Here is a 13992-nt window from a genome sequence, read left to right on the forward strand (position 1 = left end):
TGCTTTGATATATGGGTTATGATTACTTTCTCTTTTTAGATTTAGACTTTTTTAGAGAAATCTTTTGTTATTATTGTTACCTTTACTTTTGATTAACTTTCTGAACTCATCAATCTCTTTAATACCCAATACAATTTTAAAATCAGCTAATCAAATAGGTTAACTTTCGAAACCCCTTGGAGGGCAAGAATAACTTCAGTATTATTTGGCTTCCCTTTTCCCCCATTTCTCACGCTTCTTTTTTTTTTTTTTGGTCTCCTTTGTATCCTACATTTGTTCCAACAGTGACATTATTTACTCTTAAGCGTTTTTTCTTTCTGCATTCTTAGCTTTATTATTTACTTTTGTTTCTGTGTTAATTACTCACCCCACCCTTTTTATTATTTTCTCTAAAATGGGTTCTTCATTTCACTGGTTATATTACAAACTCTTCTACTGCACTCTCTCTCTGCTGCCCAATAGAAATATCATGTAATTTTAAATTTACTGGTTAGCAACATTTTAAAAAGGTAGAAAAGGTATAGTTGAAATTAATTTTAATAATATATCTGTATTAATTTGCTAGGGCTGCTATAACAAAGTATCATAGACTGGATGGCTTAAACAAAAGAAATTTATTCTCTTACAATTCTGGAGGCTAAAAGTTTGAGATTAAGGTGTCAGCAGTGCTGGTTTCTTCTGAGGTCTCTCTCCTTGGCTTGTAGATGGTCACTTTCTTGTGTCTTCCCTTTATGTGTGTGTCTGCGTCCTAATCTCCTTTTACCATACTTAAGAAGAGATTAGGATGCAGACACACACACAAAGGGAAGGTTAGGGCCCATCCTAAAGATTGCATTGTAACTTAATTACCTCTTTAAACACCTTATTGCCAAATACAGTTGCATCCTGAGATACCAGGGATTAAGGCTTCGACATATGAATTTTGAGGGGCTACAATTCAGCCCATAACCATAGTTAAAATATTATCATTTCTACATGTAATCAATTTAAAATTATCAGTGAAATATTTTATATTCCTTTTCTTACTATCTTCAAAATCCAGAATATATTATATACTAACAACACATCTAAATTCAAATACTAAAGTTTCATTAGAAATATTTTTTTGTATTTAGAATTCATATAATTTATAGTTGAAAAAGTAGATTCACATACTCAAGTTCTAAGCATACCAAAAATTTGCAGTAAACCATTATAAGCAAACTAAATCCTAGCAGTTTATTTAAAAAGATAAATAGGCCAGGTGTGGTGGCTCACGCCTGTAATCCCAGCACTTTAGGGAGCGGAATTGGGAGGATCACTTGAGCCTAGGAGCAACACAATGAGATCCCATCTCTACAAAAAAATAGAAAAATTAGCCAGGCATGGTGATGTGCATCTGTAGTCCCAGCTACTTCCTAGGCTGAGGCAGGAGGATTGCTTGAACCAAGGAGTTTGAGGTTGCAGTGAGCTATGATGACACCACTGTACTCCAGCCCAGGTGACATAGTGAGACCCTGTCTCAAAAAAGGAAAAAAAAAAAAAAGACCAAGTTGGACTTATCCTAGAGTAGGTTAACATTGAAAGTCTAGAAATATAACTTACCATATCAATAGACTAAATAAGAAGAAACAAAAGATTGTCTTTTGTACTTAAGTACAAAAAGTGCTTTTGGGTAAGTTAAATAATTATTTATGATTTGAGAAACAAACAAGACAAATACCTCAAGTTATGACTATGAAGAAATAGAATCTTATGTTTTTTAAATGAAGTTTTCCAATACCTATTAATTGGTCAAGATGCCAATTATTGGGAACTCTTATATGTTGCTGATGGCAGCGTGAATTGTTATGAAGACTTTGAAAATAATATGGGATATAGAGCTGACAAATGTACTTGTCATTACATATAAGAATAATTATAGTAACAATTTTTGTAATATCAAAAACAAAAAAATCCCCAAATAGCCAAATAACCCTTGACAGGAGAATGGATAAATAAATTGTGGTATATTTATATGATGAAATATTACTCAACAGTAAAAATTAATGTAGGCTATATGCAGTAGTATGGGTGAATCTCGTAAGAGTGTTGGACAGAAAAATCACGGAAGACTACGTATGATCCCATTTTTAAATAAACAAAAAAGGAAAGAGTGAAAAACATTGTTTAGGGATATATACAATATATAATAATAGAACTATTGAAAGCAAGCAAGGGAATGACAGACCTAAAATTCAAGATAGTGGTTATCCCTGAGAAGGAAGGCAGAGGGAAGGAAACAGAAAGGAGCATTTAGGCAACTTAAAAAATATCGGTAATATTCTTGTTATTATGCTGGGTGTGTGAGTGCTTATTTTATTAGCATGCCTTGTATATTTTTGTGTGAATGAAATATTATATTATAAAACAAAAACATGATTGAGGGATGAGAACTCTGGGTAACAATAAGTATAATTTTCCAGAGAGTTTTGGTAGAATTGAGGGGTCAAGGGATGAACACATCTGGCTTTGTGATGTGCGTTTATGGATTTCTCCAGATAGTGCAGGTGATTTCATCATTCATTCAAAGCTTTTCCATTTCTAGGATGAATCTGAATTTAGAGACAAACTCACTCCAATTACCATTTTTATGGAATATCGGTTGGATTATAAAACAGCTGCTGATGCAACAGGCTTGCAACCCATTCTTAACCAGTTCACTCCTGCCAACGTTAGTCGACAGGTACTATTTTTTCTCAATTTATCACTAATTTCATATTTTGATCTTTTTTTTAAGATCTTACAATTCATGTTTTTAAATATTATTAGAGATTGCTTTTATAATATTGGTAAATGTTTAGTCAAAGTCAGGGGAAAGGAATCTCAATTTTCAGGTCAGAGATATGGGTTATGCAGAAAAAGACAGGGCCACATTTCACATATATAAAATTGTAAAATAATTCAAGGAAAACAACAAAGCACCAGTTTATTTACATAGTGTTTTAGTATTTTTCTAAATGTCTTTTATATTGATATCATCTTTGATATACATTATAATTGTAAAAAAAGTGTATGTATACACAATTATGTATATATAGTACATAAATGATTCTTTTTACAAAATCAAATAAAGCAACATAAAATTTCATAAAGACTATTATAATTTAGAAAATCCTATGTAAAGCCTATGTATTTAAATATTGTTATTATATTTCCTATTTCTCCTTTTTTTAACATGTTCATATTTTTAGATTCCTATTTCTTCTCTCATAGAACTCTCCCCTAAATTTAGGTTGTCATTTCTTTTTCTTTTTAAGATCTCATAAGTTCCTTTTTTTTTGTAATTTAAGACTATATATGACAGCAGCATAAGGCAAATTAAAATATTTTTATAGTCTTCTGTAATTTTTATATTTTTTCTTTCACATCCTGTTCAAGCTCTTCTGCTTCCTTCCACTAATTCTCTTTTTTGGGTTTTTCTGTACTACTTTAGCTGGAATATTCTCCTGGCCAGATCTAGAGTTTCTGGAAAAAAGTTCAGGTTTTTGCTTGTTTTGCCTACTCTGATAAGCTAACTGTAAAGCTTCTAGTTCCTTTTCCTCATCTCCTTCCAAATGGACATGCACACACTAAGCTCATTTTGTGCAGTTTCTTTTCCCCTTTGTTCTGTCTGCCTGTCTGAATTGTTGCTGCATATCTACAGCTCCACGATATTGGCAGAGGCACAGTCCATAATGAGAAACTCTAGAAGGGAGTTTATTTTGCTCAAGATCACACAACTTAGCAGCAGTCAGAATGAACCCTCATCTCCTGACTATTACTTTTTGTCTACCTAGACTTCACTTCAAAATGATAACAGCTTAATCTGAGATAGAACTAAAAGGTTCCAAGCAATTGTATTATATCCTATGAATCTTTTTCTTCTTTCTCATTGACTAGCTACACTGGCATGTTTAAAAATAAGTGGCCATGATCTCTTGCATTCAGGTATACTAATAAGCTGATGAGTGTATATAAATATATACATGTGTACATATATGTCTAGCCACATATATATTGATATGAAAAAGTAAAATGTTTGTTCTAGGCTCATATTCTGCTTGACTGTGGTGAGGACAATGTCTGTAAACCCAAACTGGAAGTTTCTGTAGATAGGTAAGTTTTGCCCCAAACAATAAACAATATAATAAGAAATATAAAAAAAATAGCACATTTTTCTATTCAAAGTGCTAACATATTTTAATAAGAATTAGTTATATTGGAAGATAATGCATGATTTTCCATAATAATAAAACTATCAGTATTGAGCTTCAGAAAAAATATCCACTGTATTTTCACTAGTTATCTAGGTTGACAAATTTATTACCATTCAGCTTTGGGTAGTGTCACAAAGTAGTATTATATCATCTTAAAGATCCACTTCATTGTAGACATACTCTTTGCTCAAGGGATATCCTTACCATTTTATACGGTATATAAATTATAAAGGATGTTGTGAGAATCATGACAAATGAGTAATTTAGCTTTTAGAGAAAAAATCAGAGAATTAAAACATACATACAGAGATATAAAACTACTTTAGTAATAGATATGAACGATAGTGATATATTAGTAGTGGCGGTGTTTTCTTTTACTGAGAGAAGCATTGGATTTGCACCCAGTGTGCTATTTTTTGTTTTCTATTGAGCTGTGAAGTACTCTTAAAATATCTTGAGACACTGTTGAACATGTCGGTGGTGTCTGTTTATCTCTCGTTTCTTTCAACAGTCATATGCTCCCCATGTAGTCTTTTTTCTTAGTCTACGTTTGTATTAACTTGTAGTGATCAAAAGAAGATCTACATTGGGGACGACAACCCCCTGACATTGATTGTTAAGGCTCAGAATCAAGGAGAAGGTGCCTACGAAGCTGAGCTCATCGTTTCCATACCACCGCAGGCTGATTTCATCGGAGTTGTCCGAAACAGTGAAGTAAGCAAGCTGCCTCTTTAAAAATCGAAATGCACTTACAGGTCTTATTAACATTAATAAGCTACTCCCCTATTTAGTGAAGCACAAGCTTGGCCATTCTACCTACGGCTAGATTACTAGACAATAGAGTGCCTATCGTACATAATTCCTTTCAAGCCCAATACTTTGCATAATGCATGGGTATGGCGTTTTTAGAATCGCTAGCTAAGTGCCTGAAAAGGAGGTCAAATAGATAAAGTGTCTAAGCCTGTCCATCAAATTATTTGTCAGAGGCAGTATGGTTATGTATCTAAGTCCTCTAGGGATCTTTCAGAAACACTTTTATGTTTCTTTATGGCAACTGTATATAATTCTGACTTCTCCCTTACTCCCAGTTTGCTCAAATAGATTTATTTGTTTTGTGAAAAAAGAAACTTAAATATCTAATGGCATGATATTTTATTTCCTTTCACATCCTTTTTCTTTGTCTATCAAAGGCCTTGGCAAGACTTTCCTGTGCATTTAAGACAGAAAACCAAACCCGCCAGGTGGTATGTGACCTTGGAAACCCAATGAAAGCTGGAACTCAAGTAAGACATTTTAATTAAATGTCTCCTTTGGCCACATATAGAATAGCATATTTTTCTCTGGGTTTGTTCATAGTAATTTTTCTTAATAAACACTTCAAAATAGTGTCTTTAAAAGTTTAATGATTAGCAAAGTTTTGTTTAGTTTTAACTAAGATACTAAAATAATGGGTTGTGCTGTTGCACTGTATTCAATAAGCTGCTCTTTGCACTGCCTTCGGTTTAATAAATGGGTGAGAACATGGTTTAAACTAAAAACTAAAATTATAATTTTGGAATTTTAAACTCATGCTTTAATGGGTCCTTAAAAGCCAGTGTGGAAAATACCAAGATTGTCATTCTTAGGTGAGATGGAGTTACCTCATTAACCTGAAATGCTATAATATAGGTCCCATACAGAGGATCAAAAAGAAGCTTAGTTGGATTAAGCTCCCTTTTGGATCGTAGAGCAGGGAGCCCAGAAGCTTGAAAAGAAGCATCTAATTGTTTTCTTTAGAAAGCCTCTAAAAAGTAAACCAAACATACTTTGTAGAATTCCTAATATCAAGGGAAATATGGCAGTATATGTTGTATGACTTTTTAAATAGAACTTATTTTATTGAATGGCACATTGATATTGGTAATTTGAAGATCTGTGTTAATAGGGGGCCAAATATTCCATGTTTCTTTAAGTATATTTTCCATTAAAAGTCATTATTATTTCTAGATGTATGGTATCTTAGGAAAGAGGGTTCAAACAAAGTACCCTAAGTTTCACTTTTTCTCATGTATTCAATGTTTCATTAACAAGTGAGCATGCCTTTTATTTTCTTATATCTCATTCTCTCTAGCTTTCTTGCTGATGCCGCATTCTGTGTGGATAGTTCCTGGTTATTCCAAATGGCCAGCTCCATGCTTTGTAAAATAGGAAGGCAGTTCTCAAGAAGTACTATTTTTATTTATGTGATCCTCAAGAAGCCTGCTTTCTTGTACCTTGTGGTTCATTTGCTTTCTTTAAAACACGTCAATTTCCCACCTGCAGGAGTTAAGACGTTTGGTATTGGGGGAGTTGTGAGAGATGTAAGAGGAGAAATTCTGGTTGTGGCCTCACTTATGCCTTCTTTAGCCAGGTTCTCTTAACTCTTATAAACTATCCATCTCTTCCTTCCCAGCCCATTAACAAAGCACAGTTCATTTGTTATCTTCCTATTACCAAATCATTGTGCCTAGTTGCTATACTTTCATTGGATCAACAAACATTTACTTTTGCATTTTTTAGGAAGATAGGTAATATTATAAGGAGGTCATAACTATGATTAATAATTGTTGAATAGGCTTTGTTATGGCTTGGCCAAAGTATCTTAAATAAAAGAGATTTGATAGAAAATCAGATTTAATTATCTTTGTTCAGTTCTATTGTAAGCTCAGAAAAACTCTATTTTATAACATTCTTTTTTCTTTGGACATTGGATTTGAAATTTCACTAATTAGACATTGACTAACATTACCATCTTTTCCTTTCTTCAGCTCTTAGCTGGTCTTCGTTTCAGTGTGCACCAGCAATCAGAGATGGATACTTCTGTGAAATTTGATTTACAAATTCAAAGGTATGAAAATAATTTGTATTACCTTATAATAACTATTGAATAAATATTACTTTTTATAAATATATTATGTAATATACTTTAAATATTATAGAATAGCACAGATTAGAATTTCAGTACTTTAGCAGGGTACAATGGCTCGTGCCTGTTGTCCCTGCTACTCAGGAGGATGAGGTGGGAAGTATCCCTTGAGGCCAGGAGTTCGAGACCAGCCTGGGCAACATAGTGAGACCACCTCTCTTAAAAATAAAAATTTGTACTTGATTATAGCACTTTTTAAATCAGTATTTACATTATAAGAATAATTTTATTGTCACTTTTGAGTTTGTAAAACAGAATTAAAAGAAAACTTGATCATTTTGTTGGAATTAAATGCTAATGAAAAATAATTATTTTAAGTTTTTCACATGTTACTTTTGATTTGTTCATTTTTAGTTTCAATAGGCTTACCTCTGTATGATTTTGATGGTAGTTATGCTTACTGTAGTCCTAAATACATTTTTTTCTTTTTCAGCTCTAATCTTTTTGACAGAGTAAGCCCAGTTGTATCTCACAAAGCTGATCTTGCTGTTTTAGCTGCTGTTGAGATAAGAGGGTCAGTATGATTACTAAGTTGAGTATCTCATTCTCATAATTGCTTTTTAAAAGTAGCTACTAGGCCCTAGCTTCTTTTGGATATTTGGTGGTGGTTTTACTAGGGCAGTAGCTTATGGAGAGATGAGGTCCTAGGTGTGTTCTAAAGCTCCAGATACTTACTGGGTGATCATCTGAAAAGGAGCAAGACATACCAACAAGAGGCACTAAGGTTATTGAATTTTTACACAAATTAACTTAGCAGTTCACCTGTTACATGTAGATTTAATAAGAACATTTTTTTTGTGTGTGTGCATTTATTGGTTTTTTCTCTAAAATTTTTTTTATTGATCTAATTTTATTCATTTGAATACAGGGTACTTTTGAAAATGAACTGACTATATCATTTTGATATTCATGGTAGGTTTTCTTTGGTCATTGTTTAGAGTCTCAAGTCCTGATCATATCTTTCTTCCGATTCCAAATTGGGAGTACAAGGAGAACCCTGAGACTGAAGAAGACGTTGGGCCAGTTGTTCAGCACATCTACGAGGTTTGCAGCTGTTGGATTTAACTGAAACCTAGTGAGAGAGCCAACAAAGAGGAACGGCTAAGCTACTTTTTAAAAATAATTCTATGTAATTTTTATGTAAACTCTGCGTAGATGAAGTATGTATCAGATTTCTTTGGATATTTTCCTATTCATAAGTTCATTTTTATTTGACAAATAGCTTCATGTGCTTAAAGAAAGCAATTTATATAATTTGTCATTTAAAGCTAATTAGTTCTTGTAGAATAATTGAAACTCTCAAAAAAATAAAAGAAAATAAAGCTAATTAGTTCTACTTGAATAAAAGAAATAGGTCATTGGGTGTTTTTCCATGGGCATTTTGTAGTTCTGACTAAAAATTGAAAATGCCTATAGCAAGTAATCAAAATTTTATTCCTGTAGAAAGAAAGTTTTCTTTGTCATTGTTCATCAATAATTTTTTAATGTTTTCCTCTTGTTTATATTTCATCTGGACACATATCACTCTACTTTAGAGACAGATGTTGAGCTTGATCTCTTTTGTGTAAACATGGTCACTTTGTCATAATAGAATCTAACTGTGAAAACTCTATTGTTATTCAAACCCTGTTGCTGGTATGATTTCTAAAGTTGATGTAGAGGAAGATTATAGAATAAATTTTTACCCAAAGTTTATACATTTTCTTTTTTTTTTCATTAGCTGAGAAACAATGGTCCAAGTTCATTCAGCAAGGCAATGCTACATCTTCAGTGGCCTTACAAATATAACAATAACACTTTGTTGTACATCCTTCATTATGATATTGATGGGCCAATGAACTGCACTTCAGACATGGAGATCAACCCTTTGAGAATTAAGGTAATGTGCTTAATAGCAGCTCTTCATTATGACGATTTTATTGTGTTCATTCTAAATCTATAAAAGAAATGTATGAAATAAAATAACTATTTTAATACAAAACCTACTCTGCAAAAATATGTTCGTTCATAACCAGTACACCAAAGATTAGATTATTCGTATAATGGGTAGGAATTAATTCTGTGAAGTCATAGTGACCCATGTATTTATGGAGTGTTTAGTGAGTCTCAGGAGATGTTCTTAAGTGACTCAAGTTGACCTTGCTCCATTGCATCATGGTTTATTTAATGTATAATATTGTGTGACGGGTGTTATGTTGTTGGAATTTCCACCTTTGGAATAAGATATGCCATTTTATTCATGACTCTTGACTTACATGACCTAGAAAAATATCATTTTATGGAATTATATGTACTTTTGGATACAGTCATCTTCATCCTAGCACATATATTTGCATAAGAAGCTATTGCACAATATGGTCTGAAGAAAGTTAAAAACACAAAATAAAAAATATACTCATAATTGACATTCATCACAGGTATACTATGGAATTTCAGGCTGTTTCTGTGTGTTTTATTAATTTCTCCTCCAGCTATGCAAGAGGAGAAAGTAATGGCTAGGGAGAGCTAACTTTTTTGGTACATATTAAGGACTCTAATCTTTATTTTTCTATCCTTACTGTTCATCATACATTAAGTGGTGAATTTTGTGTCATACTAAATTCTCATTTACTATTTTTCAGTCATATATAAGAGCTTTTGTCAACTTGTCAATGTAAAATGTTTTCCATTATTGCTTACCACCATTTTATTCATACAATCGTAGATCTCATCTTCGCAAACTGAAAAGAATGACACAATTCCTGGGCAAGGTGACCGGAACCATCTCATCACCAAGCGGGATCTCGCCCTCAGTGAAGGAGATGTTCACACTTTGGTAAGTGCCATTTCATTACAGGCACTATAAACATTTTAAAATATGTGATTATAGGACTGATGCCAAAGAACATTTCAAAATAACAACAGCTGTGCTTGAAAAACTACATTTATTTTTATACCATTCAGTCTTTTTACTTTCCTTTTTCCTAGTCAAATTAATGCCAAATTTTCTTGAAATGATCTTTGAAGATTGCTAATAAAAATGTTTTATGTTGCAACTTAATTGTATGACTGCACTCCTTTAACTGATCTCTTTCTTGGCCTCCCCCTAGTCTCTGAAGCTTTAGTGCAATAGTGCAGGAAAACCCAGAAGGCCCCAACAAAAATATATTAGAAGAATAATTAGCATTATGATTAACTTATGTTGAGTCAGCCTATATAATGACTATCATGTTTTATTTAAAGGGGCTTATTGTTTAAATTTTTGAAAATTAACAGATCTGCAAATCATCACCTAGTGGAGAACCTGGTGTAGTGTTTATGCTCAATAGTGATCACCAGTTACTTTTACTTCACCAAATTCTGTGGTCCTTCTTAGTCCTCATCCTATTCAACTTCTCAGTGACTTCTGGCTAACTTAATCACTTCCTCCACGAAACATTTTTCAATCATTTCTAGGACACCATTCTCTACTGGTTCTCTGCCTACCACCAACTACTTCTTGATCTCTGTGTTCAGGCCTCTAAACTCTGGAGTATTCCATGGCTCAGATCTCAGGTTTCTTCTCTGCTCCACCTACATTCATTCACTAGATCTGTGCTGTCCAATATTGTAGACACCAGCCATACTTCAAGTGTTCAATAGCCACATGAGTCTAGTAGCTACCCTATCAGGAAGTAGAGATATCTTCCATACTGATGATTCCCACCATCATAGAAAGTTCTTGCAGACAGTGCTGCACTAGATGATCTTATTGACTCTTGTGGCTATAAATATCATCTGGTGTGGATGCCCTTAATTTGTATTTCCAGTCTGATCCTCTGCATTGAACTCCAGACTCCAATATCCAACTACCTATTAGATCTCCTACCTACCCTCTAATAGGAATCTCAGACTTAATTCTAAAAATACATTCTTGAGTTTTCCCCAACTCTGGTCTTTGCACAGTGTTTTACGTTTTAATAAATATCAACTCCATTCTCTGTCTAAAACCTGGGCCTCATGCTTGATTCCTCTCTTTCTCTCAGATTTCACACTCTGTATTTCAGTAAATTCTATCACTATCTACTTTCGAAATATTCAGAATTTGGCCCCTTCCACCAGTGCCACAACCTAACCCAGGTCACCCTCCTGTCATATGTGGACTATTGCCAAACCCCTAGTTGGTCTCTGTATTTCTGCCCTTCTCCCCACTGTGGTTTATTTGCCACAGAGAAGCCTCAGTGATCCTTTTAAATGCAGGTCGGGTCATGACACTCCAGTGCATTTCCATCTAATGCAGAGAGGCAGCCAGAGCCCACGATACCCTTTAAGCCCAACGTGATCTGGGCCCTTCCTGCCTCTCTGCCTGCATCTCCTTACTTACTCTGCTCCTCCCATTTTCCACCTTGCTTTTCATTGAACAGACAGCCCCAAGCATGTTTCTTCCTCCAGGCTTTGAAAATTGCTCTTCCATCTGCCTGGAATACTCTTTGTCTAGATATCCCTGTGACTTACTTTCCAATCTCCTTCTGGTGTCCTTAAATGTCAAATTATGACAGAGGACTTCCTGCCCAACCCACGTGAAATAGAAACTGCCTTCTCACCCCCGACCCACTTTGAATTCTATACTCTCTATCCCCCTAGAATTATGGTTTTTTTTGAATTGAAACAGAACTTATGTAACATAAAATGTACCATTTTTAACCATTTTAAAGTGTATTATTTAGTGGTTTTTATTATATTCACAACATTGTGTAACCATTACCACTATAATTCCAAACATTTTGTCTCCCCCCCAGAAGAAATCCTGTATCCATTAAGCAGTCTCTCCCCATTCTCTCCTTTCACCAGCCTCTGGTAACCACTAATCTGCTTTCCTATTTTGTACGTTTCATAAATATAGCGTCATACAATATGTGGTTTTTTGTGTCTGGCTTCTTTTACTTACCTTGTTTTCAAGGTCTATCCATGTTGTAGCATGTATTAGTACTTCATTTTTATGGCTGAATAATATTCCATTGTGTGTACAAAACACCTTTTGTTTATCCTTTCAGTTGATGGACATTTGGATTTTGTTTCCACTGTCTATTTTGAATAGTGCCAGTACGAGTATTCACACACAAGTTTTTGAGCGAACATGTTTTTTAATTCTCTTGGGAATAAACCTAGAAATGGAATTGCTGGGTCATAGGAAAACTCTATATTTAACTTTTTGGGGAACTGCCAAACTGTTTTCCTTAGCGGCTGCACCATTTTACAGTACCAGCCAGCAATGTATGAGGGTTCCATTTTCTCCACATCCTTGTCAACACTCTTATTGTCTTTTTATTTGTTTTAAAATGTTCATAATCATCCCAGTTAGTGTGAAGAGGTATCTCATTGTGCATTTCCCTATTGACTGATGATGTTCAGCATCTTTTCATTCGTATATCTTCTTTGGAGAAATGTCTATTCAAATCCTTTGCCCATTTTTAAATTGGGTTGTTTGCCTTTTATTGTTGAATTGTAAAGGACTCTTTATATATTCTGGATACTACCCTCATCAGGTATGTTATCTTTTGTTGCTTATAATTTTGTTGTCACATTTAAAAAACCATTGCCTAAACCAAGGCCATGAAGATTTATACCTATGTCTTCTGATTTTATAAGTTTTATACTTAAAGCTCTTACATTTACATCTTTGATTCATTTTGAATTAATTTTATGTATAGTGTGAGGTAGGGGTCCAAATCAATTCTTTTTTATGTCCCTGTCCAATTGTTCTAACAACATTTGTTGAAAAGATTATTCTTTCCCCCTTAACTTGTCTTGGCAGTCTTGTTGAAAATGAATTGACTACAGATACATGGGTTTATTTCTGGACTCTCAGTTCTATGCCATTGACCTGTATGTATGACTCCTTAATGCTAGTACCAAATTGTTTTGATTACTGTAGCTGTATAGTAAGTTTTGAACTTAGGAAGTCTGAATACATTTTCTTCTTTTTAAAGAATGTTTTGACTATTTGGAGTCCCTTGCAATTCCATATGAATTTTAGAATCAGCTTGCCCTTTTCTGCAAAAAAGGTAGTTGGAGTTTTGACAGCAATTTGTTGAGTCTGTGTATCAACTTAAGGAGTATTGCCATCTTAACAACGTACATCTTTCGGGCCATGAACATACATATCTTTCTATTTATTTAGTCTTTAATTTCTTTCCACAATATTTTGTAGTTTTCAGTACTAGTCTTGTACTGCCTTGGCTAAATTATTTGTATGTATTTTATTCTTTTCAATGCTGTTTTAAATGGAATTGTTTTCTTAATTTCCTTTTCGGATTCCTCATTGCTGTTGTACTGAAATACAACTCATATTTGTGTGTTGATTTTGTATTCTTGCACGTTTTCTGTACTTGTTTATTAGCTCTACTAGTTTTAGTGTGGATTATTTAGTTTTTTTCTATATTTAAGATCCTTTCATCTGCAGAGAGATAGCTTTATTTCGTCCTTTCTAATCTGGATGCCTTTTATTATCTTTTTTCTTGCTTAATTGCACTGGCTAAAACCTTCTGTACAATGTTGCATAGAAGCAGCATGAGTGGGCATCCTTGTCTTTCTTTTTCCTAATCTTAGGGGGAAAGTAAAAGTATCCAGTCTTTCACTATTATGTATGATGTTAGCTGTGGGATGCCTCTTTTATTCCTAATCACCAACAGGTACTACCACTTACTGGATAGCATTGTTGTGAGGTGTGTGCATGTGCAATGTCTAACTCAGTGTGACCAGCACATAGCAGGTGGTTAATATTTGTTTCCTTTGGCTGCCAACCTTCAATGTACTGATCAAAACACTGAATGTGGCAGAGGCCATCAGCATGCCATTTGATTTCTACAGATC

General features: G+C 33.9%; 1 protein-coding gene across 2 annotated transcripts in view; it reads left to right on the plus strand.

Annotated features, from left to right (window-relative positions):
* Positions 1 to 13992, plus strand: part of ITGAV (integrin, alpha V) — an 87878-nt gene that overhangs the window by 62887 nt on the left and 10999 nt on the right. For both annotated transcript variants that reach the window (XM_012663651.1, XM_012663652.1), the window contains exons 18-26: positions 2567 to 2704; positions 4049 to 4116; positions 4784 to 4931; positions 5408 to 5500; positions 7004 to 7083; positions 7595 to 7675; positions 8100 to 8205; positions 8882 to 9040; positions 9866 to 9976. In XM_012663651.1, coding sequence (XP_012519105.1) covers positions 2567 to 2704; positions 4049 to 4116; positions 4784 to 4931; positions 5408 to 5500; positions 7004 to 7083; positions 7595 to 7675; positions 8100 to 8205; positions 8882 to 9040; positions 9866 to 9976 — 984 coding nt within the window. The remainder of the gene's footprint in view (positions 1 to 2566; positions 2705 to 4048; positions 4117 to 4783; positions 4932 to 5407; positions 5501 to 7003; positions 7084 to 7594; positions 7676 to 8099; positions 8206 to 8881; positions 9041 to 9865; positions 9977 to 13992) is intronic.

The sequence above is a fragment of the Propithecus coquereli genome, unplaced genomic scaffold, assembly GCF_000956105.1.
Source record: "Propithecus coquereli isolate 6110/MARCELLA unplaced genomic scaffold, Pcoq_1.0 Scaffold82, whole genome shotgun sequence".
NCBI lineage: Eukaryota > Metazoa > Chordata > Mammalia > Primates > Indriidae > Propithecus > Propithecus coquereli.